The sequence below is a fragment of the Phyllostomus discolor genome, chromosome 10 (genome assembly GCF_004126475.2).
Source record: "Phyllostomus discolor isolate MPI-MPIP mPhyDis1 chromosome 10, mPhyDis1.pri.v3, whole genome shotgun sequence".
Taxonomy (NCBI): domain Eukaryota; kingdom Metazoa; phylum Chordata; class Mammalia; order Chiroptera; family Phyllostomidae; genus Phyllostomus; species Phyllostomus discolor.
The window spans coordinates 958,509-984,785 of NC_040912.2; the positions used below are offsets into that span (position 1 = coordinate 958,509).

The 26,277-nt window shown below is 70.4% G+C and overlaps 1 protein-coding gene across 1 annotated transcript in view; it reads left to right on the plus strand.

Annotated features, from left to right (window-relative positions):
- The window catches only part of ABCA13 (ATP binding cassette subfamily A member 13), a 75,273-nt gene extending 49,265 nt beyond the window's left edge, over positions 1–26,008 (plus strand). Inside the window, 18 exon segments of the mRNA XM_036010419.1 lie at positions 1,581–1,757; positions 2,296–2,605; positions 4,552–4,666; positions 5,821–6,150; positions 7,471–7,540; positions 8,420–8,551; positions 9,749–10,003; positions 10,782–10,954; positions 11,921–12,138; positions 13,085–13,281; positions 15,848–16,005; positions 16,104–16,304; positions 16,306–16,335; positions 19,151–19,262; positions 21,651–21,873; positions 22,853–22,951; positions 24,439–24,508; positions 25,890–26,008. Coding sequence (XP_035866312.1) covers positions 1,581–1,757; positions 2,296–2,605; positions 4,552–4,666; positions 5,821–6,150; positions 7,471–7,540; positions 8,420–8,551; positions 9,749–10,003; positions 10,782–10,954; positions 11,921–12,138; positions 13,085–13,281; positions 15,848–16,005; positions 16,104–16,304; positions 16,306–16,335; positions 19,151–19,262; positions 21,651–21,873; positions 22,853–22,951; positions 24,439–24,508; positions 25,890–26,000 — 2,981 coding nt within the window. The 3' untranslated portion in view covers positions 26,001–26,008.
- The last annotated feature ends 269 nt before the right edge of the window (positions 26,009–26,277 follow it).

The following is a 26,277-nucleotide window of genomic DNA, read 5'->3' on the forward strand; positions in this document are numbered from 1 at the left end:
GAGTCAGTGTTTCGGGGTTGGCGGTCAGCTGAAAGCAGTTGCATTGGTTTGAAAACGCGGAGTTCAGGTTTAAAAAGGGCCACGGGGCACACGGCTCTTCTGCGTGTGCAGGCTGTGAACCTGCGGGTCCGGCTGGGGCTTAGCACTGCCTTCCACACACCGGGGAGCCCGGGGCCTGCGGGCGCGGCTGGGCAGGGTGTCGTCTGGCCGGCGCTTGGCCACCCCCCAGGGCTCCGTCTGTTTCTGTCCTGATGTCTCCCAGTCGATGACAGTTCTGCTCCGTCTGACTGACCTGGGGCTGGGTGGGCGCTCCCAGCCACCCCTCTGTCCCGTGGGTGCTTTCTGAGAGGAAGCTGTGGCCGGGAGCTGATGCCCACCAGCCTTAGAGGCCAGGAAAGGCCAGTCCCCAGGCCGGGGAGGGGCCCGCGCAGGCTCTGCACAGCTTTGTGGTGTGTGTGTGAGTGTGCATGCGCGTGCCTGTGTGTGAGCATGTGTGTGGGTGTGTGAGTGAGTGTATGTGTGCATGTGTGTGAGAGCATGTGTGTGTGAGCATGTGTGTGTGGGTGTGTGTGAGCATGCGTGTGTGGGTGTGCGTGGGTGTGTGGGCGTGTGTGTGGGAATGAGCGTGTGGTTTGTGTGTGTGGGCGTGGGTGTGTTTTCGTGCGTGGTCACGTCTCAATGGACGCTCCTCCTTTCTCATGAGGTCCTGAGCAAGCGTCTCCCCAGGTCTTGTCAGAGGACGGGGCCTGGGGGAGGGGTGGCAGGAGCCCCCGGGGCTGCGAGTGGTGCCCCGGCCGGGAGAGGGGCCCTCCGCCTCCATTCACACACACCTTTGCTGACGCTGTGAGGGGCCCGTGGGCAGCCCTGGCCAGAGCAAGCCCGGGGGACGCGATTCCTCCACAGGCCCTGCTACCACGCCCTTGGTGACCCTCAGTCACTGCTCTCCCGCCCTGGGCGTCCCGGGGCTCTCCCCGCACCGACCTTCCGGGGATCCTTGGCTCCTCCGAGCCTCTGTCCCGTGACCCGGCTCCTCCGACACCAGAGCCCTCCCTGGCGTCTCCTCCTGGGCGTGTTTTCACGTGGCCCCAGCTCCGCCCTGCTGCAAGCGCACAAGCCCGGGTGGGAGGGGCTCCCTTGGTGGCGACACGCCTCCCAGCACGGCTGCCAGTGGGACGGCCGTGCCAGCGAGCCACCGGCCGTGGCGCGGGCCGGGCTCCCGGGAAGGGACGTGCTCCAGCATCGCTCGGGCCTGGCTGGGAGAACGCGTTTGCCATGCTGCGGGTGCCAGCCTCTTCCTGCCGCCCAGGCCGCTCTTGGCTCCCTTCCTGTCCCCGCCGACCAGCCCCGCGCACGTCAGCCGTCCCTTCCCGCCTGCGTGAGAGGGTCTGGTCAGGGGACGGCCGTGACGGGGCGGGCACGCTGCGCCGGGAGCAGCCAGGGTGCCCGTGGACAGAGCGTCTGGGGAGTGCACTCCCCCCAGAGGGAGGGAGCGAGCCGCGCGTCCAGGGCGCTCCCACCGCGTCCACGTGGGGTGGGAGCTGCTGTGCGGGGGCCGCCACGTCTGTGTGTCACGCCCTCAGGGGGCGCCCTGGGCAGGATGCTGAGCCGCGCGGGCACCGCCCGCGTCCTCGCCCTGGGCCGCGTCCTGGTCAACCTGTCCTCCTGCGTGGCGCTGGACCGCTTCCGGGGGCTGGAGTCCATCGCCGGCCTGGAGGCCGCAGCTCGGGAGCTCATGCGGGAGAACAGCTTCCTGGCCAGTAAGTGCCCGGGGCGGCCCTGCTCCCGGGGGGCCTGGCGTGCCTCGCGTGGCCCCAAGAGGAAGGCGTCCTTCCCGCGCAGGCCGGAATCAGGCGGAGCCGTCCCGCTGGGCGGGGGGAAGAGGGCCTCGCACCGTGTGCTTGCCGCGTCTGTGTCACCGGTGTGCCCGGCGGTGCCACGGTTCAGTCTCCTCTGCTGCCCCCTTACGCGTTTCCTGGTGCAAGGCCCGCTCTGGCTCCCGCCGCCACTCTCATTGCACCACGGTGCCGTGAGTCCCGGGGTGAGCGGGAGGGAGGGCCGCGGCCGACCCACCCCGCTGCTCGCGGCTCGCTGGCCTCAGGGAACGACCTCGGGTCCTCACACTCGCTCTGCCACTCGGGTGCGTGTGCGCACGCGTCGGGCTGCTTCCACTCCTCTCTGTGTCGGGCGGCGGGGGCGCAGCCCGCGGCGCTGGTCTGGTAGCCCAGAGCCCGGGGCCCGCTGTGCTGACGGCCCACGCGGCTCCGGTGGTGACAGGCCTGCTCCCCTCCCCGTCAGGCGTCATCTTCAACACGTCCGAGGCCGGTGGCAGCAGCTCCGGGCCGGGCCCCCGCCGGCTGCCGCCCCGCGTCTCCTACACCATCCGCACCAGCGTGCTGTACAGCGTGAGGACCGACCTGGTGAGGAACCCCTTCTGGAAGTTCCACCCGCAGAGCCTGCCGGCCGACGGGTTCCGGTACAACTACGTGTTCGCCCCGCTGCAAGACATGGTCGAGAGGGCCCTGGTCCTGGAGCAGACCGGGCAGGGGGCCGTGGGCCCGGCCGTGCAGGTGCAGGCCATGCCCTACCCCTGCCACCGCAGCGACCTGTGAGTCCCAGCGTCCCCCCAGCCCCGTCCACTCACAGCGCAAGGCTCCGGGGGGCAGGGGGCTGTCCGAGGCTTCCCTGCACGCGGTCCAGGGGCGGGAGGACGCCTGTCCCGCTGGGATGCCCTCAGGTGCACGTCCCCTCGCCTGAGCCACCCGGGGGGAGGGCGGGTGTTGAGATGCTGTGCCCCGGGGGCTCCGCACTGGAGGGCAGGCCGCTTCAAAGGCTCTCCCGCCGCTTGGGGGCACAGTGTCAGCCAGGGGCTCTGCCCGCCTGACCCCAACCCCGCCCCCTCCCGATGGGCGGGGGGAGCGGAAAAGGGCTGCGTCCCCTTCGGAACAGACTCGTGGGGAATGGGTGTGCCGCCTGCAGCGGGCGGCAGGGAGGGCTGCAGACGGGTGAGGACCCGGTCGGGGAGACCGTGGGGCGGCGTCCGGGCGGAGAGCAGGGAGGGGAGCCGCAGAGCCGCCCTCTGGAGACACAGGCCGGCCCCACGCGCCGGACCTCGCGCCTCTCCGCCCGAGCCTGCGTCTCCCTCTGCCGCCCCCTCGCTTGCTTGGCGTGTGGTCGCAGCCCCAGGGCTCCCGTTTGCAGGGCCCACGCGGGGGAAGTGCGCCTGAGGGGCGCGGGGCTGGGTGCGGCGGGATAGCGTGAAACTCCCCATTCACATCCCTCCAGCCGCGGGGCGCGTGGGCGGCTCTCGCGGGACCGTGCAGTGGTGGGACGGTGCATCCTTCTCGAAAGCAGAGACCTTCTAGGGCCCACGCGCCGCTCGGGGGAGCAGGGCGGCGTCGAGGGGAGGGTTTCAGGCCAAGAAAGCAGCAGCAGAATCGTGGAAGGTTCCAGAGGGCGCTTCTCTGCAGGTTGCCTGGGGCTTCCCGCAGGGCGTCCGGGCGTGGTCCGTCTGCCCCGGGGGCCGCTGGGAGGGGCCGAGTGGCGGTGAGGGGCAGCTCTGAGCGCATGGCGCCCGGGCTCTGGTCGGCGTTGTGGGGGGAGGCCCAGAGCAGAGGGCCGACGGGAACTCACGCTCAGGGGTCAGGCTCCCGTCCCCGAAAACACACCAGCGGGACGCACGCCAGACGGGGAGGGCCCCCCCCCCCCGCACCTCTTCGTCACTTCTCTTCCTGGGCTGTCTCCGGGGGACGCACGGAACGCCCTGCCCTCCGCTTGGCCACGGCCGTTGTTCTCGGCTGAAGTCCCCATTTGCCCTCGGAGCTCCCAGCCCCCGGCGCTCCTCCCCGCCCCCGCCGTGGCCCGCCGAGGGGCCCGACGCACTTAATCCCGTGGTGACTCCGCCTGGGGGTGGGCGGAGAAACCTCGTGTTAAAGGTCCCTGCCCTCCTTGTGCCCACGCGAGTGCGGCAGGGGCCGAGGGCGCCGTCCTGGCCGGGGAGGGGTGCTGGTCGGTCAGGCCCCCCCCCCCCCCCCCCCCCCGGTGTCAAAGGCAGGGAAGTGGTCCCTCTCCTAGAGCCGCCCTGCCGCCCCGGGTGCCCGGCCAGCCGCCCCGGGGGAAGCAGCGTCCCTCCCCACCGCTGCCGAGGCCGTTTCTGCTCGCGCCACGCTCTGTCTGTCCCACGTCTGTCGTTACTGCCCCCGCCCCACTCCCCCAGCGCAGGACCTCCCGGCGTGCTCCCCGCCTGCGTCGCACGCCCTGTGTGTGCAAGGGGCCGTCCCGTGGGGGTGCTCTGCCGAGGGGGTGCCGGAGCCCACGGGGGCGGTGTGCCCGAGGGACCTTGGGGGTCTGCAGGGGGGGTGACCCGGACCCGGAGGGCGTCCCGCCCCGCTCAGCCCCAGGCCTGCCGGGGCGGCCGGTGCGGCGGGGCCCCCCCGGCAGCGCTCCCCGCCCGAGAGGGCCTCGAGAGGCCTGCCCGGCGCCGCAGTGACCGCGGCCGGACTCTGAGCAGGGCCGCCGGCCGGCCCTCAGGCGTGCCCTGGCCTGTGCCCCCAGGTTCCTGAGCAACGTGGGCTTTTTCTTCCCGCTGATCATGATGCTGGCGTGGGCGGTGTCCGTGGCCAGCATGGTCCGGCAGCTGGTGTACGAGCGGGAGATCCAGCTGGAGGGGGTGAGTAGCCCTGGAGCTCGGGGGCGGGGGGTGCTCCTCTGCCACCCTCTGCCGGGCCGTCCGGGGGGAGTCGCTGGGGGGAGTCGCTGGGGGTCTGACACCCCCGGCACTGAGCAGGCTTGTCCTCCCGCACGAGACGGGGACGGGGACGGGAGGAAGCCGCCAGAGACACACGGCGGCCGCCGTCGTGACTTTCGGCTGGGGCTCTGCAAGCGTGGCCCGTGTGCTGTCGCCCTGACATCATCGTTAACTCGCAGACTGTCCACACTGCCGTTCAGGGAGAAAGTCTGCGGAAGCTTCTGGAAAAACCTGCCCCCCCTTTAGCCGGTGGGAGAGCGAGGCCGGGAGGCGGCAGGCTCAGGTCATCCGCTCCCGTGGGGCTTGCTGCCTGAGGAGCGCGGGGCGGGGGCCGGGAGCTGGCAGCTGGTGCCCCAGCCTCTGCAGCTGCCTCTGTATCCGCCCCGGACTCACCCCCGGTCCCTGTGTCTGCCCGGACCCCGCTGGGCCCCCGGGCCGAGGGCCAGGTGACCGTGCGTCCCTACCGGGCGTCCCGGCTGCTGCAGCCAGAAGTCGCTGTCGATGGTGCTCAGGGACAGTGCGGGGCTCAGACGAGCCGGCGGCAGGGCCGGGGACAAACCGACGTGATGGTGTGACCTTGAACTGGGCCCCTCAGCAAAGTGCCTCCTGACGCCCTTGCAGCGGCCCCCCCTCCCCCAAACCAGGGAGGAGCTCAGCTCCTCTGCGTCTCGCTGTCTTTATGACACAAAACCACAGACAGAGCAGGGAACTACGAGCCAGGAACTGAAGACACGGAGGAGCCTGCAGCCCGTGGGCCTGAGCCCGGACCCGCTCCGGGCCTCCCACGCCCCCGCCCCCGCCCGAGCTGTCTCACCGCGTGGGAGCCCGCTTTCCCGTCGCGGTTCTCCCTGCCCTAAACCGGGGGCGGCCCCCTCCGCGGGGTCCTGGAGAGAGGGATCGGGGCTGCCGGAGGGCACAGGGCACGTGGGCCGGGGGCGTGGCCGGGTCAGCCAGCACGGCGCTCTCAGCACTGCTCGCCCGCCCTCGTAGCCGCCTCCCCCCTCCTCCCCGGGTCTGACCCTCCCCCCTCCGCGCCCCTGCTGGGCTAACAGGGGGCTCCCGCCCTTCCCCCACAGTACCTGAGCATGATGGGGGTGCACCCCGGCACCCACTTCCTGGCCTGGTTCCTGGAGAACGCGGCGGTGGCGGCGGCCGGCAGCGCCGTCCTGGCGGCCGCCCTGAAGGCCAGCGGCATCTTCGCGCACAGCGACGCCCTCCTGGTCTTCCTCTTCCTCCTGGACTTCGGGGTGTCGGTCGCCGCGCTGAGCTACTTGCTGAGCGGGCTCTTCCGCCGGGCGAGCACGGCCGCCCTCTGCGGCAGCCTGCTGTACGTGACCAGCTTCCTGCCCTACGTCGTGCTGCTGGTGCTGCGCGGCCGGCTGGGCGCCGCGGCGCAGGCGTGTCTGGTAGGCGGCCGCCGGGCGGGAGTCTCCCCGGCGGGCAGAGCAGCCGCCCGCCCCTTGCGGCGCGCGGCTCCCGTCTCGCGGCGTGGGCTGCACGGCCCTCCCTGCCGCCGCCGGGGCGGGCGGCCCGTGGGAGTCCCGGGACCCGCGGCAGTGTCGGGGGGAGCGGGCGGGTGGGCGGTGGCCCAGGGCTCGGGCCGTGCTCGCGTGAGGGGCGCGTCTGGCGAGGGCTCTCAGGACGGTTGCCGGCATCGGCTGGAGGGCCTAGGATTTCCTTCTCTTGGCTTCAGGCGTGGGGAGAAACGGGTTTCCGTGGCTATTCCAGGAGCAGACAGATAAGCATTTTGCTTGAAGTGCCGTGAATCGTGCCCCCTTGGGTGGGAAAGCCTGTCCGTGGGAGTCGCTCACCCGCTGAAGGCCCAGTAGGTTCCCGAGACAGCGTCAGGGCGGCTCAGGTCCGCGGCTCGACCCTGGGGGAGGACGGGGCTCCTGTTCGACCCTCGCCTGGCCGCGCATGCCGGCCACGGAGCAGGAACAGAGCGGCGACAGGGCGTTGGGGCCGGTGGCTGGCGAGATGTGCCCAGCTGAGCCGCAGGCACTGGCTTGCTGCTGCTTGGGGTCAGGCGAGCTCCTGGGCGAGCTACTGGGGGCTGCTGCGCCCTCCCTCGTTGGGACGGGCCCCTCTGGGCTGGTTGGGAGCCGTAGGGTGAATTGGTGCTGGGGGAGCCCGGGTCCTTTCCTCCAGCACCAGGAAACCCTGGGCTCAGGCTTCCCACCGGCGCTGTGGGCACAGCACGGGTCCACGGGACTGGGCGGGGCGGGGGGGGGGTCCTGGCCCTTCAGCGGTTCGTCCAGCGATTCGTGCCCCTCATGTGGCCTGCTCCCGGGCCAGAGCCCGTCCTGCATTTCCGGGAAAGTGGAGCCCCTGGCCGTCTGGGGCTGCAGACGGGCGTCCGCACAGGGAGGGCGCGAGGACCGCCCTTGGGCCTCACCCCACAAGGCCTCCTCTCCTGTTCTCGTGCCTCCAGCTCCTGGCACGCTGTGCGTTCAACAGGAGACGCGTCCCGTGACTTCTCCCTGGGGGGGGTGGGGGGCCTCGACCTGGAGGCGGAACAGGTTCCCTTGGGCGCCCTCAAGGGGAAGTCGTTCCTTTTAACCTGGGGCACTGCCAGCTGCTGCAGCCATGCTCCCGGGCAGACGCTGCCGCCCCCTCTGCTGCCACGGGAAGGTCCGGAGGCGGCGCCGTGGGCCTGTCGGCCCGTCGCGCACTAACCGCTGTCTCTGCTCTCCCCCCCCCGCCCCCCCCCCCCCCCCCCCCCGCAGTGCCTGTTCTCCACCACGGCCTTCGGGCAGGGCGTGTTCCTCATCACCTTCCTGGAAGGGCAGGAGGCAGGTGAGGGGGCGCGCCTTCCAGAGGCGACTCTCGGTGGCTCGGGCGTTTGGGAACGTGTCGCCCCGTGGCAAGCGGGACGGTGCGGAGTCTTCCTCGCAGAGCAGAGCGTTTGGGTCGAGACCCGGTGTCGGGCGTGGCCGATGGGCCGCCACCCGCATCCGGTCGCCCTGGTTTTGGGCACAGTCAGGAGTAGCCGTGCGCCCATGGGTCAGCCGCCGTCTGGGTCAGCGCGCCAGCTGGTCCTCGTGACACCCCGGCGCCCGCGGTGACTTAGTGACCCTCCACACTCGTCCCACCACCGGTGCGCACGCGTGTCCCGTGTGCGGGGCATTGCCCGCTGGAACCCGTCTCCGGGTGCGCACGCGTGTCCCGTGTGCGGGGCATTGCCCACTGGAACCCGTCTCTGGGTGCACACGCGTGTCCCGTGTGCGGGGCATTGCCCACTGGAACCCGTCTCCTGGTGCGCACGGTGTGTTCTGTGTGCAGGGCATTGCCCGCTGGAACCCGTCTCGGTGCACACGCGTGTCCCATGTGCGGGGCATTGCCCACTGGAACATGCCTGCAGCACCTCGGCCCACTTTCCCAGCTCCTCTTTCTTCCCAGCCTTCTTTTTTTTTTTTTTTTTTACAACACGGCTGTTTTCTCCACACCGAGTAAAGCGCGCTCTAAACACTTTGAGTGTGAGACACCGCGGTGCTGACGGTCGCTCCGCCCGCGGCACCGAGTCCAGGGCCAGGCTGACGCGCGACGCCCCTCCGAGGACCTGGGCCCGCGGCCTCCGCCTGCCCTCGCTCTCGCTGCCGTCGGCTGACTGACCAGCCCCCGGCCCCACTCGCTCTGACTCGGCCCCCTCCCCCCTCCCTCCCTCCCTCCCTGCAGGGGTCCAGTGGGGCAACGTGGAGCAGTCCCCGGAGCCGGTGGGCATGGCCTTCGGCACGGTGTGCTGGATGCTGCTGCTGGACTCGGGCCTCTACCTGCTCTGTGGGTGGTACCTGAGCAGCCTGGTTCCCGGTGAGAGTCCCAGGGTTCTCGAGCTGGGAGCACGGGCTGGGAAACCGGCGCGCACACCAAAGACAGGAATAACAGAAATCGGCAGTGTCTTCCAGTATAAGAGTTTAAGTCAAGCTTATAAAAACTAAACAAAAGGACAAAGTTCTCAAATCTAATCTTTAGAGGACATCTCTTAATAGTTTAAAAAATTGTGTTTTTATGGATTTATGGAACATTTTCCTGTTTCTCGTTTCTGCTCTAATCATGCACTTTTCCTGTAACTTAATGAAGCTGGAAGAATTGACCATATATTTTACATTTTTTTTAAATGCTAGTCAATGTAACGAAAGAAGAGGAGACACCTGTTTGGGGGGCACACAGCTACATCGTGGGGCAGACGTGTTTGGGGAGCAGACTGGCCTGGTGTTGGTTAAAGCACCTAATCCAGGCAGTGCTGCTTCGGACCGGATGTGGGGGACCTGGGCTCTGTCCCCCGGGGGGGGGGGGCAGGAGGAGCGGCAGGGAAGTCACTGCGGCTGGGCCCAGAGCGGTGGGGGCGGTGTCTGTGTGTCTGTGTGATAAAGGGGGCCGGACGCCCGCAGGAGGTGGACGAAGGGTCAGACCACCCTGCTCCGTGGGCCTGCAGTTGGTCAAGTCCTTCCTGCCCTCGGCCCAGTGCCTGGTGGTCCCTGCGAACGTCAGGGGCAGGGGCAGGGCGGGGGCTGCGCTCAGGGAGTGCCTGGCGCCTGCCCAGGCTGCTCTCGGTGCCAGCCGACCCTGCCCATCTCCGAGCACCTGCTCGGGGGAGTGCAGGGGGCCCAGGTTGTCCCTGTCTGTGGGCGGGGTGTGTGTGGAGCCTGCTGACGTGGCGGAGACTGCGTGCTCGTCGGCCGGCTGTCCCGCCCCAGGGTCCGCTGCTGCTGATCAGAGAAGAAGCTGGGCCGCCCTGGCCGGGTGGCTCGGGCAGTTGCAGAGTCCTTGTGTGCACCGAAAAGCCGTGGGTTCGATCCCGGCCCAGGGCGGGAGCCTAGGTTGTGGGCTCGGTCCCCGGTCGGGCGTGTATGGGAGGCGCCCGTCAAGGCTCCTCCCTCGCATTGGTTTTCTCTCTCCTCTCTCTCGAAAAGCAACGAAAAAACGTTCTCAGGTGAGGCTGCGGAGAAGAGAAAAAGAAGAGAAGAGGAGAAGCTGGCCTGAGCTGGCCGCTGTCCTGTTTTCCAGGAACCTTCGGTGTCAGGAAGCCCTGGTACTTCCCGTTCACCTGCGTCGCACTGGAGGAGCGCCTGCGGTGTGGCGGCCCGGGGACAGCGTGGCCTGTGTCCCGGCCAGCCCCCGCCCCGCGTGGACTCAGACCCTGCAGGTTCGTGAGGAGCCGCAGCCGGGACAGGGCCTGCCCTCCGCCGGCCTTGGGCCGGGTTTCCTTCTGGCCGAGCCTTCGTGACCGCGTGCGTGTCTCCCGGCCCCCCATGGGTCACCGTGGGCTCGGGAGCAGGGCGATGGGCGGGGCCAAGTGGTGAGAGCCCTTGGGGCGGTGCAGGCTGTGCAGTGCGGTGGGCGGGTGCCGAGGGTCGTCCTGAGAGGAAGGGTGTGTCAAGCCATGCGGCCAGGGGAGGGCCAGGCGCTGGGGCTCCCGCCCGGTGGTCCTCAGCAGCAGGGCCCCTCCCGGGGCCGATGGGACCGTCCCACAGTGAGCTCGGGGAGAAAGGGGCAGGTTGTGGGGAAGAGTGTGCCTGGGCTCGGGGCGAGGGGCAGGGGAGAGGGTGGGGGCGAGGCAGGGAGGGTTCTGGGACAGGTGGCCTGCCTGCAGGGAGGGGCCTACCGCTTCTGGACCGGGTGTGACGGCGCTGGGAAAGCCACCCGCAGGCGGGGCGCAGAGGTGTCTGGGGCCGGTGGTTCTCCTGGAGAGCCTGCATGTGCCGCCTGGGTGCAGGGGCAGCCGTCAGGTACCGTCAGAAGTGTGCGGCAGCTGCCGTGGTGTGGCCATGACCTGCTGACCCGCTGGCTCCTGCATGTGCCACCTCCTGCATGTGCCACCTCGGGGCTGCTGCCCAGGGTAGGATGCCTGGGAGTTTCCTCTGGTCACTGAGAGCCAGTCCGACCAGGCTCCTGTCCCGAGTGAGCCCCTGCACGCAGTGGGAGCAGAGTCGGGCCGAGGGCCCGGTGCACTGCGGTCAGGGCCCTCCCCAGTCCCCTGGCCCAAGGACGACTTGGGCCGTGAGCGCGTCCTCTCCTGGGCATTCGTGTCTCCCTCCAGGCTCGCCCCCGCCACCCGGGAAGGAGGGCGCCCCGGGCGTCACCCTGGTGTCGGTGACCAAGGAGTACCAGCCCCGCCAGGCGGCCGTGCGCGACCTGACCCTCACCTTCCACAGAGACCAGGTCACCGCCCTGCTGGGCACCAACGGCGCCGGGAAGACCACCGTGCTGTGCGTCCCCTTCCTGGGGCTCCGCCCTCAGTGCAGTTTCCCCGGAGACCCGGGGTGGGGGGAGGGGGGATCCCTTTCTGCTCCGGCGCCGCCGCTCAGAGGCAGGAGGGAACCCGGGCTCAGGCCGCTCTCTCTCGGCCTCAGCGGCCGTCCCCTGTGGGTCTGGAGCCGGTGTGGTGGGGGGAGTCAGATGGATTTCAGAAACCTTCAGAACTCCTTTATTCCCTACAAATAACTCACCTGCTGTTGCCTTAACCTTTGGAAGCCTTATGACCTTTCCCATTCCCCCACGTTTAACTGTGCCCACATTTCTGCGGGGGCATGAGGTTCAGAATGGCGTCTGTGCTGTCCTGAGCACCGACTGGGTCTTCCCTCACGTCCCGGTGTTGGGTGGTTGCCTGTGCTTCAAGGTCTGAGTGTCTGGTTCGGGGCTCTAAGGCTCCCAGTTCAGTGAGAGGGTCCAGTCCCGCGATGCCAGGGCACCAGGGGGCCCAGGCCCCCATGGGGCAGCCCCCACTGCCCCGGGAGACAGGCCTGTGAAGGCCGGCCCTCGGGTGGCCACGGGGCTTCTCCGTGGCAGCGCCTGCTGCCTTTGTTCTGTGGCGCCGCAGCCGGCTGCGCTGGAAAGCGAGAACGGCCCTCCCTTCCGTACGCACACGCAGCGTCAGGAGGCTCGCGGCGAGGACAGAGGGACAGACGGAGGGGAAACGCGGCAGCCCCCCCTCCTTGGGCCTGGGTGGCTCCGGCGTCCGTGAGCGCGGTGTTCGCGCGGTCTCAGACCCCGGTGCAGCCGCGCTGCTCTGCGGTCCCCCGCGTCCCAGGGGTGGGAACGCGCCCCGAGCCCGCGTCGCTGAGGTGGAGCCAACGCCGCGGGGCTCCTGCCCCCCGCCGACCCCCACCCCCGACCCCGATGGACAGCAGGGCGCTGCGTGGCCGCGCTGTCCCCGCCGACCCGCTGCCCCTGCTGCAGGTCCATGCTGACGGGCTGCAGGCCCCCACCTCGGGCACCGTCCTCGTCGACGGCCGGGACCTGCGGACGGACTTGCCCGCGGTCAGGAGGGAGCTGGGCGTGTGTCCTCAGCGGGACGTCCTGCTCGACCGCCTCACCGCCCGGGAGCACCTGCTGCTCTTCGCGTCCCTCAGGTCGCCGCAGTGGACCGCGGCGGAGCGGCGGCGGCACGTGGACGCGTGAGTGGCGGTCCCCTCCCTCGGTGCCCCGTCCTGCCCGTCTGCACGAGGGGACGCCCGTCAGAGCCTTGGCTGTGGGGAGGAAAGTGAGCGCAGGGATGGATCTCTGCTGTGGACTCTGACACTGCCTCCCACTCCGGGCCGCCGGGCAGGCCTCTGGGGGGGGCTCGGCCCCCGATCTGCCCTTGAGGTGGGGCAGATGCGCTCTGGTGGGCAGGAGGTGGGCGCTGTTGGCAGAAGGGTGCGCCGGGAATGCGGGTGCAGGTGGGAGCCCTGAAGTGAGCCGTGCGGTGGGGGTGGGGGCAGGGGCGGGGGCGGGGGCGGGGGTGGGAGTGAGGAGCCAAGGGGTGGGGGCGCCGTCCGGCAGGAGGGGGACACCGGGACCAGGACGCGCACCTGTGACCAGAGCAGAGACTGCTGCCAGAGTGGCTGCAGACCTGGCCCCGGGAGCGAGGGACGGGGGGCCATGTCCAGGCTGGGGGTGTCCCAGAGGCAGGGGGCCATGGGGGCGCGGGTGGGAGGCGGGGGAGAGGAGGAGCTGACGGGGCAGCCGGGGCACAGTGCACAGCTTCACGGTCAGGGCGGGGCCGATGGGGTCGGTGCCTGTGCAGCTGGGCCCTGCCTTCCCCTCCGGGCTTCCTGGGCCACCGCCGCCTCTGCCGGGATGCCAGGGCCGGGGCAGCGGTGAGTCCACAAGAAACATGCTCCAGCGAGGGGTGTGCGCGGGGGCTTTCCGACCACAGTGTGTGGCGGCCCTGCCGGCAGGGTGTGCAGCGGTGGCCGGGTCCCCTCGGACCTCGAGGTGGGGGGTGGCTGCAGGCCTCCCGCCTGCCCCCGGCGTCACAAAGCCCCTGGTCCCGGGCCGGCCGTCTCACGGAGGGGAGGCTCCCGCCTCGCGGCGCTCCGAGGGCCCGGATGAGCCAGGGCCGGCTCTCGTTTATTCCAGAACCCTGCGGGACGTGGGCCTGGAGCAGCACCGGCACCAGCAGGCCCGCGCCCTCTCTGGGGGCCTGAGGCGGAAGCTGTCCATCGGCGCCGCTGTGCTCGGCGGGTCGAGGACCGTGGTTCTGGACGAGCCCACCAGCGGGGTGGACCCCTGCTCCCGGCGCGGCATCTGGGACATCCTCCTCAGGCACCGGCAAGGTGGGCACGGCTCTGGCCTGCGTCCCCCGTGGTCGGTGGCGGGGGAAGCCCGAGGGGGAACGGACACATGACCTTGTCCAGAAAGGGGTCTCCCCGGGGCTGCAGCGGGGGGCTGTCGGGCGCGGTGTCTGCAGCGGGAGGACTCGCCGCTCTGGGCCCGCCTCCCGGGTGCCGGCAGGGGCGGTGTCCACGCTTGTTGCACGTGGCCCGGTCGACAGTGGCCGTCCACACGGTCAGTCGCTGTGGAAGCCCAGGATGTCCCAAGGGGCGTTCCGACGCCACCCTGGGCCAGGCCCTCCTCTCCTCCAGCGGGCAGGCCGAGGTGCACAGGGGGCGCCTGCCACGGGGGTTCACGTGCGGGGGGCCGGGGCCCGGGGCCGTCACTGCTCACTGCACTGCTGTGTCTTCCCTGATGAGTCTCGGGCGGCAGCGGCCGGCCGGTGGGATGCTGGCCGCGAGGTGCCCGCTGTGGGTCCTCACGCAGACACCCGGTTTCTAAACACGCCGGGCCTGGTGCGCAGCTCCACACGGCTCCACCGGGGGGCACTGCAGAGCCGCGTAAGGCGGTGTGCTGTGCTCTCCTGCCGGTTGGGTACAGAACCTTCTTCCCGCCTGACCGACCCGAAGCTGCCCTGGCTGGGGAGATCAGGGTCGGCAGGAGAGAGGACCAGAAGGAAGCCCCCGCCCCTGCTGGTGGCTCCCAGAGGACTGACTCATCAGACTGCCCTCCCGGGGTGGGGGAGGCTGCCTGTCTGTCGCTTGGAGCCGCGCAGGAGCTGGGACAGGAAGGAGCAGGAGGACGCGGGAGGGACAGGACGGGGCCGCCCTTCTGTCCCCGGCCTCCAGGGGGTGGTGGGCGGGCAGCTTCCTGCGGGTCCTGCTGCTGCGGTGGTGCGGGGTCCCCCGTGGGCGCCCCTCGGGGGAGCAGCTCGCGGAGGGAGGGTGTCATCCAGAGTGAGAGAACGTGGCGGTCCCGGGACCCGCGCCCGCACCTGCTCTGAGCAGTGGGGCCCACGTCCCCGCCGCGTGGGTGGGCGTCTCCGTGGGGCCACCTGTGTGGCTCGGCCAGCCGGGAGACGTGGGTGTGCTTCTGCCGGTGACATGCGGGCAGAGCTTCCTCTTCCTGGCAGGCGCCTGAGGGTGCAGGTCGGGCCCGGGAAACCAGCTCCTCCGGCATCGGTCCCCCCGCGGGTGGCACAGGCGCCCTGCCCGCCGTGGGTGGTTCCGGGAGAGGGGTGCGGGCTGTGCGGAGGTGCCCTGGGAAACAGACCGGAGGGCTGAGAGGGAGGGGCGAGTGCAGGGGCGCAGGGCGGCGGGGCCCGTGGGGACCCGCGTCCGCCCACGCCCCCCACGTCTGGTGGAAGCCGTGCTGGACGAACCTGAGAGCAGTGTCCACGCTCCTCAGGGGTCAAGACCCCAGCTGGGGCCTCCCCTCTGGCGGCTCGTCCCTCTGGACAGGTGTGGCCCGGACAGCGGGCAGCACGGTTGGAGTGCACGCATGCGGCCCCAGTGCTGGTGCGGGGCCCCTGCTGCTCCAGCCCCGAAGCGCGTGTGCAGGAGAGGCGGCCGAGGTCTCCGGGGCGTCTGGGGCTGGGAGGTCCCTGGGCTCCGCTGGCTGCCCCCGGCCCCACACAGGGCTTTCGGTTTAGACGCGCCTGGTCTCCTCGCCTCTGTCTCCCTTAAACACACAAACTGGAGTGGAGTCACAAACGGGCTCTGCCCGCGGAGATTCCCGTTCGGGGTGAGATCCCTTCCGAGTCTGAGGGCCCGGGCTCGCCGTCGGCGGGCCAGTGGGGACCACGGCGGCCGCCGCCTCGAGGCTCTCTGTGCAGAGGCCCTGAGCTTCACGAAGACACCCTCCGGCGTCCCGGCCTTGTCCTCCTGCGGTGGGCCCCGGCCGTCCCCCCGCCCCAGCCGAGGCAGTGAGACCCGACGTGGTGGCGGACTTCCAGAGGGCCCCGAGGGGGGTGTGGCTTCTGCCGGGCCCAGGGGGGCGTCTCCCTGGGGCGGCCCCGCCCTGCCAGCCCCGCCCTGGCCACCCCCCAGAGCTCGCTCTGTGCCCACGCCGGCTGCCCCCACCACACGGGATGAGTGGGTCCTACGGCGGCACCCCCCCCCCCCCCGTCCTCAAGGCCGTCCCGTGTGCCACGGCCACCCCCTGCTGTCACGTAGCTCAGCACCGCCCTGTTCTCTTAGGCGACAGCCGCTCCCGGAGATGGCCCTCCTCGTGTGACCCCGAGGTTGTGGCCTGCAGGTGGCAAGGGCACCCGAGTGTTGGGAGACACAGGCTGCCCCCGGGGCGCCGGCTCCGTGGACTGGGTCCCAGAGAGCGGGGTGGAGGACCCAGGGCTCGAGCCGGGTGCCTCGGTTTCACCCTCTGCGCGTGTCCGGGCACCCCGGGTCCAAGCGAGGGGGGGCCGGTAGAAGCTGCGTCAGCCCCGAGGACAGGGCTCCAGTTCCTGTACTCTGAAGTCGGCGGCGACCTTTGCTTTGCCTCCCGGGTGCCCGCTGGAGGGTCCCCGGGCCTCCCCCAGGCCGGTGCTGACGCCCCCTTCTTGGGACACAGGCCGGACGATCATCTTCACGACCCACCACCTGGACGAGGCGGAGGCCCTCAGCGACCGCGTGGTCCTGCTGCAGCAGGGCCGGCTGCAGGGCTGCGGGCCCCCCCTCTGCCTGGCCCAGGCCTGCGGCCGGGGCCTGCGCCTGACGCTCACGAGACAGGTGATCCTCGGGGCGGGTGGGGGGGCGCCCTCCCTGTGGGGGCTGGGAGATGGTGGCCTGGATCACGCCCACTGCCGGTCTTCGGTTTGTCTGCACAGCCCTCCGTCCCGGAGGCGGATGACCGGGAGCACGCCGCGTGCGCCACGTCCCTGGTGCAGACCTACGTCCCGCGGGCGCGCCTCCAGCACAGCCGCGGGCGCGAGCTGAGCTACGCCATCCCCCCGGACGCCGACCGCGCCGGCCTCACCGGGCTCTTCCAGGCCCTGGAGCAGCACCAGCGCCGCCTGGGCCTCACGGGCTGTCGGGCTCTCGGACCCCACGCTGGAGGAGGTACGGGGCGCCGGGGCTGCAGCGGCTTTGTCGCTGGAGCGTCGTCACCGTCCGCTGGGGCCGGGCTGTGTGTGCGGCGTGGGGAGGGTGCAGACTCCTGTGTTCCCATTCGTCTCCGGCCCCTGACGGGTGTCAGGCACCGGACACCAGGCGGGACTCACACACCTGGCAGGCGGCCGGGGCTCCTCGAGGGCGAGGACGGCGGCGTCCAATCCGGAATCGCCCGATGGGCCACCGCTGTCAGCAGTGGGTGCTGGCGGGTGGCCCGTCCTCACTGGGCTGAGGGGCCGCGGGGCCGGGTCTGAGTCTCCCTCACGTCGCTGCAGCCCAGGAGAGTGCTGCGGGCTCCGAGCGGAGCCCAGTGCTGCTGACCGAACGCAGGCCTGGGGAGCGGCTTGCCCCGTTTCCTGAATCCCCAGAAATGGTGCCAGCGCCCGGCCAGGGGCGCTGAGAACCAGCCGTGGGCGCCTGGGCTCCGCAGCGGGGCCAGGTGGCAGAGAGAGCTGCGCTGCTGCTGCGGCGGCGTCCCGGGCGGCCCCGCCCTCACCGCCACACAGGGTCGAGCGTCCCCCTGGGGCCGCGTGGGGACCGACCCAGTGTGGGCGGCAGAGCTGCGGTCACGCCAGGGCCGGCCTGCCAGTGTCGCCGCACTGTCCCTCCCGGCGTGCATTGGGGCGTCAGCGGCGAGGCCGCTCTGGACCGCTGACCCCGTGTTTTCACGTCCCGGGGGCCGCGTCGTCGTGGGGTGGCCTCTGAAACTCTTCCCGCTGCGTGCGCCCCGAGACCTCCCCTTTCCTGCGAGGTGTTCGTCACTGCTCTCTCTCCCAGGTGCTTTCGTCTGTGCTTCCCCGTCCACGTGGCTCTTGGAGATGCCCCCCTCCCTGTCCCCTGCGCCCCGAGTGTAAAGCATTCACTCGTGAGGCTGCACGAGGTGGAATCCACTCCCGTCGGTGCCGACACGCGTGTGGGGCCAGGGAGCCACACCGCCCGGAAGGCACGGGGTCCGGCGCTCCTGCCGTCCACAGCGTGGCTCTTCCGCGCAGCCGGCGTCTCCGCAGACGCCCGACCCTGCGTGTGAGTCCCCCCGGAGCCCCTGGCCGGCTGCGGCAGCGGCTGCCCGGCTGCCGTGGAGCTTCCCTGTGCTGCTCCGGGGTCTCGCAGGGGTTCCCGCCGCCGCGTTGGCTCACGCTCTGCACGCACCACCGGCCGCGGTCCCCCGCGCCCCGTCCCCCCGCAGGCGCACGGCTGACGGAGAGGTCGCCCCGTGAAGGACAGCCCCCGGGGAGGGCTGTGAGCTGCGCAGAGCGCAGCCTGTTTGGGTCTGTTCGAGAAACCCTAAATTGGAAAGAGATCAAGTGCTTTAAAAAGCTTTCTTTTGTGTGGTGTAGTCTATGAAATAACTATCTCACCCAATTTCGTCCTTTCTACCCGGCGAGTACTGACTTTCCCGCCGCCTGCCGGGCATCGACCGCAGCCAGCGTGGCCGCAGTCGCAGCGTGCCGGCTCTGTCCTCGCCTCGCCGGGGCTCGCCGGGCTGGCGCGGGGCCGGCTGTGAGGCGTGACCACGGGCGTCACCAGCTTCAGGACGCCGTCTCCTTTTTCTCCTCCGGGGCGAGGGCCTGTGTTGACCTGGGGGGTGCTGGGAGCCTGGCTGCCCGGGGCGTGGGGGTGCTCGTGCACCGTGTCTGAGGCCCGGGTGGGACTGCCGACGGCGTGCGGCTGGGGTGGGCCTCACAGACCCTTTTAGCGCCGAGTTAGATCCACAGCCACCCCGAGGGGAGGTGCAGCGATCCCCACGGGCCCGCCCCTCCCGTCCTCACCGGGGAGTAACTCTGGATTTCCTCCTGGTCTCCAGCACCGGCGGCTGCCGTGTGAGCCGGCCGTCTCTTCCCGGGTCGCTGCCTGTTCGGTGGGCTCCCCTGCGTCTCTGTCGGGGGGGGCCTGGTGACAGTGTGGGGGGGTGTGGGCTCGGGTGCCCCCCCCGCATGCACTCGGGTGTCGAGGGCGGGTCTCGGACGAGAGAAGCTCGAGTCCAGGCCGGGAGCAGGGCCTGGCGGTTTCTCGCGTGGCGAGCCGGGTGTGAGAAGGAGGAACTGTGCGGACCTGGCGGGTCACTTCAGGTGTCCGGGTCGCGTCCTTCAGCCCGGAAGGCAGTCGGCCTGTGGGAGCGCCTGTCTTCTGGGAGCACGTGTTCCCCCCCCCCCCGCAGCCTCGGCGTGGCCCTGCCGTGTCCGCGCCGGCTGGCCCTCGGCGGCCGGCCCAGGCGGGGGTGGGGTGGGTCTCGCCGCCTCCTCCGCTGGGGCGTGAGCCTGTCTGTCCCGCCCCCAGTGGGCACGAGGTGTCTGCCAGGCTGCGACCCAGCAGAAGCGGGGGCTCGGGCACCTGCCACCAAAGAGCCAGCCTCGGGAGGCAGGTGCTGGTGCGAAAGGAGGCCCTCCCTGCTGTTCTGGCCCTCCCGGTTCCTGCGGTGGGGACGGTCTCAGCCTCCCGCGGCCTCCGGGGCGCGTGCCTGCAGTGAGGGTCCGCCGCCACGGGGTGGCGCCCGCGGCACGCGGCCGGACCCAGGACCCGGGGACTTGGGGTGGGTGGGGGCCGAGACCGCGGGGGGCGCCGGCTCCCCGCACCCCGCGTCTCCCCCGCACGGGGGGAGCCAGCCTTGCAGCCCCGCGGAGCCCGCGGACGCCCAAGTGAAGGGCGCCTGGGCTCCTCCTGACCGTGGTCGCACCGACCTGGCTCGGGCAACCAGGCCCAGAAAGGCAGCGCGAAAGGAGCGTAACGTGCTGTGGAACTGTCTTTGCGTTTTGTTCTCGAAAAGGTGTTCCTGGCGCTTTCGCAAGATTCCGGAAAGCAGGCTGAGGCTGCTGCCCCCGGGGCGGAGGCGGAGTCGCGGAGCCGCGGGCCTCCGGGGCGGGGCCCTGGGCGCTACGGTGAGTGCGGGCGGCCGGCTGCGCTTCTGCGGGCGGGACGCGCCCAGCGAGGACACGCCCCCAGCGGGAAAGGGGCTGGAGTCCGGGCGGAGGCGGCCCGGAGGCCCTGAGTGTCGCCCTGCCGGGCCCCAACGACCGTGTGCGGGCGGGACCGCTCTGTCCTGTGCCCAGACTTGGCTTGTCACACCGGCCGCCTCTCGGTCTGCGACGTCAGGATGCCTGGCCTTGCGCTCCGCTCCCTGGGCTTCCGTCTCTGTGGTCACAGCCAAGTCCTCGCGTGTCGGGGTGGGTGGCCCTGTGGACGTGTCGGCGGACACTCTCCTCACAAGTGGTGACGTGGACCATCTTCTCAGGGGTCCGATGTCCGTGTGTGCGCCTTCTTACGGCTTTCTCCGCAGACGCAGTGCCTGTTCAGTTCCCTTTCTGACCTGTAACAGCAGACGTGACTGTTTTCAAGCGCTTTCCCCGCTCTCGGCGCGGCCTGAGAAGCGCACACAGGGAGCCTCCCTCCCGCACACGACCTCGTCCGTCACCGCCTCCAGACCCAGGCGGGGGCGGGGTCACCACCCACGGGCCTGCTCGGCCGTCGGTGCCCCCCGGAGTCCACAGCGCCCCTGGCGGTCAGCGGGGGGGGGGGGGGGGCGGCGCCCTCCAGGTGCACGGGGGCGCTCCGCTCTGGGGCGTCCAGCCGGGCGGGCGTGTCGCTCTGCACAGCCCCTGTGCTGCGCCCCTAATCCCGCCCCTAATCCTGCCCTCCCGGCCGGCCCGCTGGTCTCCCTCGCTCGGTCAGGTGGCCGAGAGCGCAGAAGTCACCGCGTAGAGACACCTTTCCCCTGAAAGGGCACACACCAGAGTGCGAGCTTTCTTAGTCGAACGCTGGTGCATTCAGTGAGTCACGCTCACTGTGCGTGTGCTGTCGTGCAGCACCCCCCGCTCGGCCGGTGTGCGTGTCTTCCCGCGCTCACACACTTCACGCGTCAACCCTGGTGTGTCTGTTCTGCCGAAACATAGTGTCCCTCCCCCGCTCGGTGTGTCCAGTCCTGCAGCCTCTCCTTGCTTTCCGTTACTGTGTGTCATTGTCTGCGCTGTGACAGCCGCCCCTGTCCCCCCGCCGGCCTCCACCCGGCCTCCCCAGCTGTCCCCACACGCTGTCCGTGGCCTTGGTCGTCCAGGCCTGTTCTTCGGCCAGTCGCCCCTGCTTCGCCCTAAAAAGATGCCGCGCCCCGTCTTAAGTTGCTCTGTCCACCTGCGAGGCGGTGTGAGGGTCCCCGCGTCAGTGCGTGTGCAGCCGCACCGGTTCCCGGGGCAGAGCAACGCAGCTCCCTGCGGGGCCGTGTTAGCTGGCTCCACGCGTCCCTGGTCGGACGCCCCGGCGTCTCCACCTCCTCGCCGCGGCATCCCGGGAGATGGGGCGGGCCGTCTCGCTGGACGTCCCCGGGGGGTTTCCGTCCTCTGCGGTGGAGCCGGTGCCGGCTGGGGTCTGCCGGTGGGCGGGGCTGCCGGTGGGCGGGGCTGCTGGTGTGCGCAGAGGGTTTCCGGGGTGCGCGCCCGTGCTCGCCGCTGGCTGGTCTCCCACTCGGGGGTGTGGGGCGCGCGTGCGGCGGCTGGCACCGGGCCCTCGGGTTTGAAGTCGCCCCCCACCCCGGCGCCGAGCCACCGCGCACTCGTGTTAAACGGTGGGGGCCGCCCAGCCGGACACGAGAACCTCTGCCCCCTGTCCCCGAGCAGTCTCGCGGTCAGGGCACGCGGGGGCGCCTCGCTGCGGCTGCGACCAGAATCCCTGAGTGCAATTGCACTCATAAGTCAAATGAGACAATTCATAACAATTTGGCTCAGCATTTTAATTGTGTCTGTTAAATTATTCATGTGGTACTTTTATGAGTTGGGCCGTGAGTATTCGATCGGTGTTGGTTCATGGCTGTGCACCCCCTCAGCCCTTTGTTTCTCCCCTTCGTGCCCAACCGGCCCGTGTGGGAAGGCGGGGGGGGGGACCCATCTTCCCCCCACGAGCGGGGCCGCCCCCGCAGACGTGCCGAGCCCCCCGACACGCACTCCCCATGGCCGCAGGGCCTCACCACGCCTGGGCTCCGAGCCACCGCTGAGTGGGTGGGTGCGTGCGTGGGGCAGGCTCCTGTTGGCCGTGGAAGGGACACACAGCCGTCTCCCCTCGGAAGCTGGGCGCAGGCCGCCCTGGAAGTCGGCTCTCGCCACTGACATCCCAGCGTGCCCTGCTGTGCAGGGCTCTCCAGAGCGCCCCCCCCCCCCCCCCCCAGCGTGCAGAGCGTTTCTGGGCTCAGAGCCACCCTGGGCCACCGACCGTGGGTGGGGGGTCTCGGGACCAGGGGTGCCGGCTCCTGCGTGACTCGGGCTCGGCCTTCTCGCCTGCAGACGGCGCCCCGGCCGGCACCCTCGCCCAGGTGGCCGCCCTGCTGGCCCAGCGGCTGCGCCACGCGCGCCGGGCCTGGGGCGGCACGCTCTCGGACCTGCTGCTGCCTGTGCTCTTCGTGGCCTTGGCCATGGGCTTGTTCATGGTGCGGCCTCTGGCCGTCGAGTACCCGCCCCTCAAGCTGAGCCCTGGCCTCCACGAGGAAGCCGAAGCGTGCTTTTTCAGGTAAGAGACTGTTTTGGGGAGGGACCTTTCCTTTCTCTTTAAAATCGTGTCAGACGGAGGACGTGCCACCCCAGCACGGGTGCTTGTAAGAGTTCCCCATACACGCGTGTTCTCGTCACCCGCACATCTGTGTGCACGGGGCCCCTGGGGAGCTCGGGCTCTGCCAGGCGGGTGGTCAGGGCCAACATGGCTGGCCTGGCCTCCACGCCCGTCTCCAGGGCCACCCGGTCCCTGGGGGAGGGAGGACGTGGTGACACTGGCTGAGGGGCGGTGGGCCGGGCCCCCACTGGCCCGCGGCCGGAGCGGGGGGGGGGGGGGGGGGGAGGGGCCTGGGTCTGCTCCAGAGCTCTTGGGGTTTAGAGAAGCAGGCAGGCAGTGCATTCCACAGAGCCACCCGCGGCTGCTCGGGCCACAGCCTGTGCCTGCAGGTCCCCTGCAGAGAGACGTCCGACTTTCCTCTCCCCGCCTGTGGGCCGGCCCCTGCGTGCTCCGGGCCCCTGGGCACTCCGGGCCAGAGCTCAGAGCAGCGTGAGTCCTGCCACCGGAGGGACCTGCACGGGACGCCCTCACGCTGCTGCTGGGGTCCCGTTCCTCTGACGTGGGAGCGGGGCGCTGGGGAGGGCGCCACAGAACCCAGAGCCCGACCCGCCAGCAGGGTGTCTGCACAGAGCTCCGTGCGGCGGCGGTTCGCTTTGACGCTGTGCGGCCTCTGAAGCCCGCGGTCAGAGCGCGCGGGGGACCGAGGTCGGCGGCGTGGGAGCAGGAAGTGGGGAGAGGAGGGCAGCTTGCAGCGAAGGCGTGTGCGTGTGTGTGTGTGTGTGTGCACGCGAGCACACGTGTGTGTGTACCCAGCACACGTCTGCGGGGCGGGACCGTGCCTCAGGGGCGTCTTGGCGTCCCTGCCGGCCCGGGTCCCCCACTCACACGGTGCCCGCAGCCCCGCGGCCTGTCCTTTGTCTCCTGGCAGCGGCGGCGGCGGCGGCGGCGGGAGCGAGGACGCGGAGCTGGCCCAGGTGCTGCTGCGGGCGTTCGGGGACGAGGGGCTGCTCTGTGCCGGCGGAGACCCAGACCCGGACCCGTGAGTGCCGCCGCCCTCGCCGGGCGGGCGCCGCCGTCTGTGCTGGTTCCGGCTCCCGCAGGGGCCCTCCGCGTGGGGCGGGCTCGCCGTGCGGGGTCGCCTCCCGCCCTCGGTGCGCGCGGGGTCCGTGTCGTCACCACGCATGCGCGGCGGTCGGTGGTGGGCAGCGCTCAGCTGCTGAGATAGAGCCCAGAGCCGGGCGCCGAGTGCAGTCGGACACGAGCGGGTGCCAGCCGCGGTGGGCCCCCTGCAGGGAGAGCTTGAGCACCGAACGGCCGGCTGAACGTTGTTTTTAACTGAGGGGCTCCAGCGGGCAAGGTCCGCCTGGGAGCGAGTTCCTCTGGACGCTTTCCTCCGGGACGACAGGGACCGCGTAGAGACGACCTCCCAACGAAGACCTCACACTGCCCGTCTTCCTTGGCGGACTCTCTCTCCCTCTCACTCTGCTCGGCCGTGCTTTGTGGGGGGGGGGTCGCGGGCGCCACGGGGCTGTTCGGGGGCTGGGCTGGAACAGGGGCTGGCCTCAGGCCCGCCCGGGGCGGGGTCGCCGAGCACCAGGGCGCGAGGAAGACGCGGCGGCGTGGGAAGAGCAGCAGCGGCGGGCGTCTCCCGGTGACGGACGCAAACGCCGGGCCGCGGTGCGGTGTGTGTGGGTGGGGGGGCCCTCAGCCCCGGGCTGGACAGCGGCTGAGGGTCTCGGGGAGGAAGAGTCGGCAGAAGATCGATTACGCCGTTTCCCCCTGGCGTCTCCTGGAACGCCAAGTGGTTTGTGGAGCTGCGCGAGAGCTTCTCCGGTGGTGCTTTCCTCTCGCTCCGCCTGAGGCGAGCGGGGCGAGGGCGCAGTGACTCTGGGAGACGGCACGGTGGCCCCGGCCCCGAGGGGGGGGCCGGCCCAGCATGGTGGGCGCAGTGTCGGAGCCGCTGGCAGAAAGAGACGGGCCGTCAGCTGGTCTCCGAGAGGAAGAGCAGGAGAGTGGATGCCCAGGACAGCAGAGCACACCCAAAGTTCTGTTTGCACAGCCGCCGCTTAAGGCCCGGGCTCCGCACGAGGGTGGACGGGGGTCCCCGAGGGTGTGGGCTGCGCCCGAGGGCTGTGCTCACGACACTGCCGGGTGCGGCCGCTCCTCGCGCAGGAGCGGAACCGTTGCCCTCTCATTGAAAGCTGGTCACCCTGGCGCTGTGTCCCGGGGGAGGGACGAGCAGTCCTTGTGCTCACTTGCGGCCGTGTCACTGAGGAAGGTGCTCGGGTTGGGGGCCGGCAGCCTCAGGGCCCCAGCGAGGTCCCGGCAGCCTCAGGGCCCCCCTTCCCGGCAGCAGAGCGCCATCCACCCCACGGGGACTCCTGTCTCGTCGGGGACACTGACCTCAGGCCGGGAAAGTGCGAGTGGGAGCCGGGCGCTGCGGGGTGCCCGGTTGGTGCTCACCCGAGGGGCCCGCCCCGGTGGCCTTGTTGCCTGAGCCGTCTCGCCCCTGTGTCCTCTCTGCAGGAAGGACCCTTCCTGTTGGCGCTCGGACCCGCCTTTCCGCCCCCACGCCCCGGCTTCCTGTGGCTGCCTGGTGGGTTCTGCGGCGGCCTGGCTGTGTTTGAGGCCGAGCCTCGAGGAGCAGCAATGCCGACACCACGTGCAGCAACACTGCCAGTCGGTGGGGTCTCAGCGCGCGTGGTGGGGCGCGGCCGGAGGAGCTCTGCTGCCAGAGTGGGTGCCCAGATGGCGCAGGCGGTCTGCGGGCCCGCAGCCCCCCGGCCCCACCCGCCCTGACCTTCCCTTAGGGACGGGCACAGCTGGACTGGCCCTGGGGGGGGAAATCCGCAGCGTTTCAGGGTTCAGGGCAGGCCAATGAGGCTCTTGTCGCGTGGCTGCCCGTGTGCGTCCCCAGAGCTGCAGCCTGAGCGCTGAGAGGCCACTGAGCTTTCTGACGGTGGCGGGCCCCTAGGGGGCGCAGGTGAGGGCGGGCCCCTGTCGCCCGGGCTGCTGGGCTGCCTGTCTGGGGGGCGCCCGCTGGGGTCTGGCTGTAAGACCCACTGGGAGGCACCTCCGAGGGGACTCCGAGGGCACCAGTCGGAGCCGAAGGCCCATCGGAACCCCATCGGCAGCCCGCGGGGCTGCCCCGGCCGCCGGACGGGGGAGGTGTCACGGCCCCGTGGTCACGACTGTGCCTGGTGCAGCGCCTCCCCCGCACCTTCCGAGAGTGGGGCGGGCATGGAGCCCGCGTCCTGAAGGGGGGAGCACACGGGACAGCACACGGGACAGCACACGGGACAGCGTGCGCTCTGCTCCGCGGGGCTCCCCTGCTCACTGGCCTCTGCCCGAGTTGGCCCCGGACGCAGGACCGCCCCGCGGAGAGGGTTCCCCCCGGGTCCTCACAGCTCCGCCGCAGGTGCGGGCAGCCCGGCCCCTGAGGTCCCATGCGGCGTCCCCAGAGGGGTCCTGGGCGACTCCCGGAGGTCGGCGGCGCCAGGGAGGTTTGAGACGCCGGGACGTGCTGTGCTTGGCCGTGTTCAATGTGCACTCACGCTTTGGCCCAAACTTTCAGGAAAAAATCATTTAATTTTTTAATTCAGTTATTTGTTCATATCGAGGTGCCTGTTTTTTGTATTGTAAAGGAATTTTGGCGTTTATTTGAGAACATACGGATATCATTTTTGCTTTCTAGAGTCACACTTCTAACGCATACGCATGAAAGAATTTAAAACACTGTATATGGATGCAGAATTATTACTGCACGTGTATAATGTGCATCCTTGTTTTTGTCTCAAAAAAGATTCGGGCAAAAAAGTGTGCACTGTAGATAGGAAAATACGTGTGTAAGAGGCCTGGGGGACTCAGTGAAACTTGCACGCTGCAGAGAGTCACCCTCAGGTGTGGCAGCGTCGGGGACCCTGCGTGTCGGCGGGCCCTGACCCAGCCCTCCCTGGTCCCCTTGGACACGACCGCAGGCCTGCCCGAACGCCAGCGCTGGCGCCCCCGCCCTGACCAGCCGCCTGGGCCACTCGCTGCTGAACCTCTCGGCCGCCCGCCTGGAGGAGTTCCTGCTGCTGCCCAGCTGACCAGCCCCGGTGGGTGCCAGGCCACAGCGCCGTGGGGAGCCTCTCGTGGCAAGTGCCACGTTTCAGGCCACGGAAGGTCTAGTCCACACGGCGGGGCTCTGGGAAATTCCAGTGAATGTCCCGGGAGAGGGGAGACCGGGCCCTGACTGCCCGGGCCTCGGGGTGTCAGGGCACTGTCCACCTTCACTCGGCCCCCCCGCCCCCCTGGAGCGGAGCGCTGACCGGGGTCGCCTGTTCCCAGGCTCGGTGGCTGGTCCTTCGGCGTACGAGCCCCGGG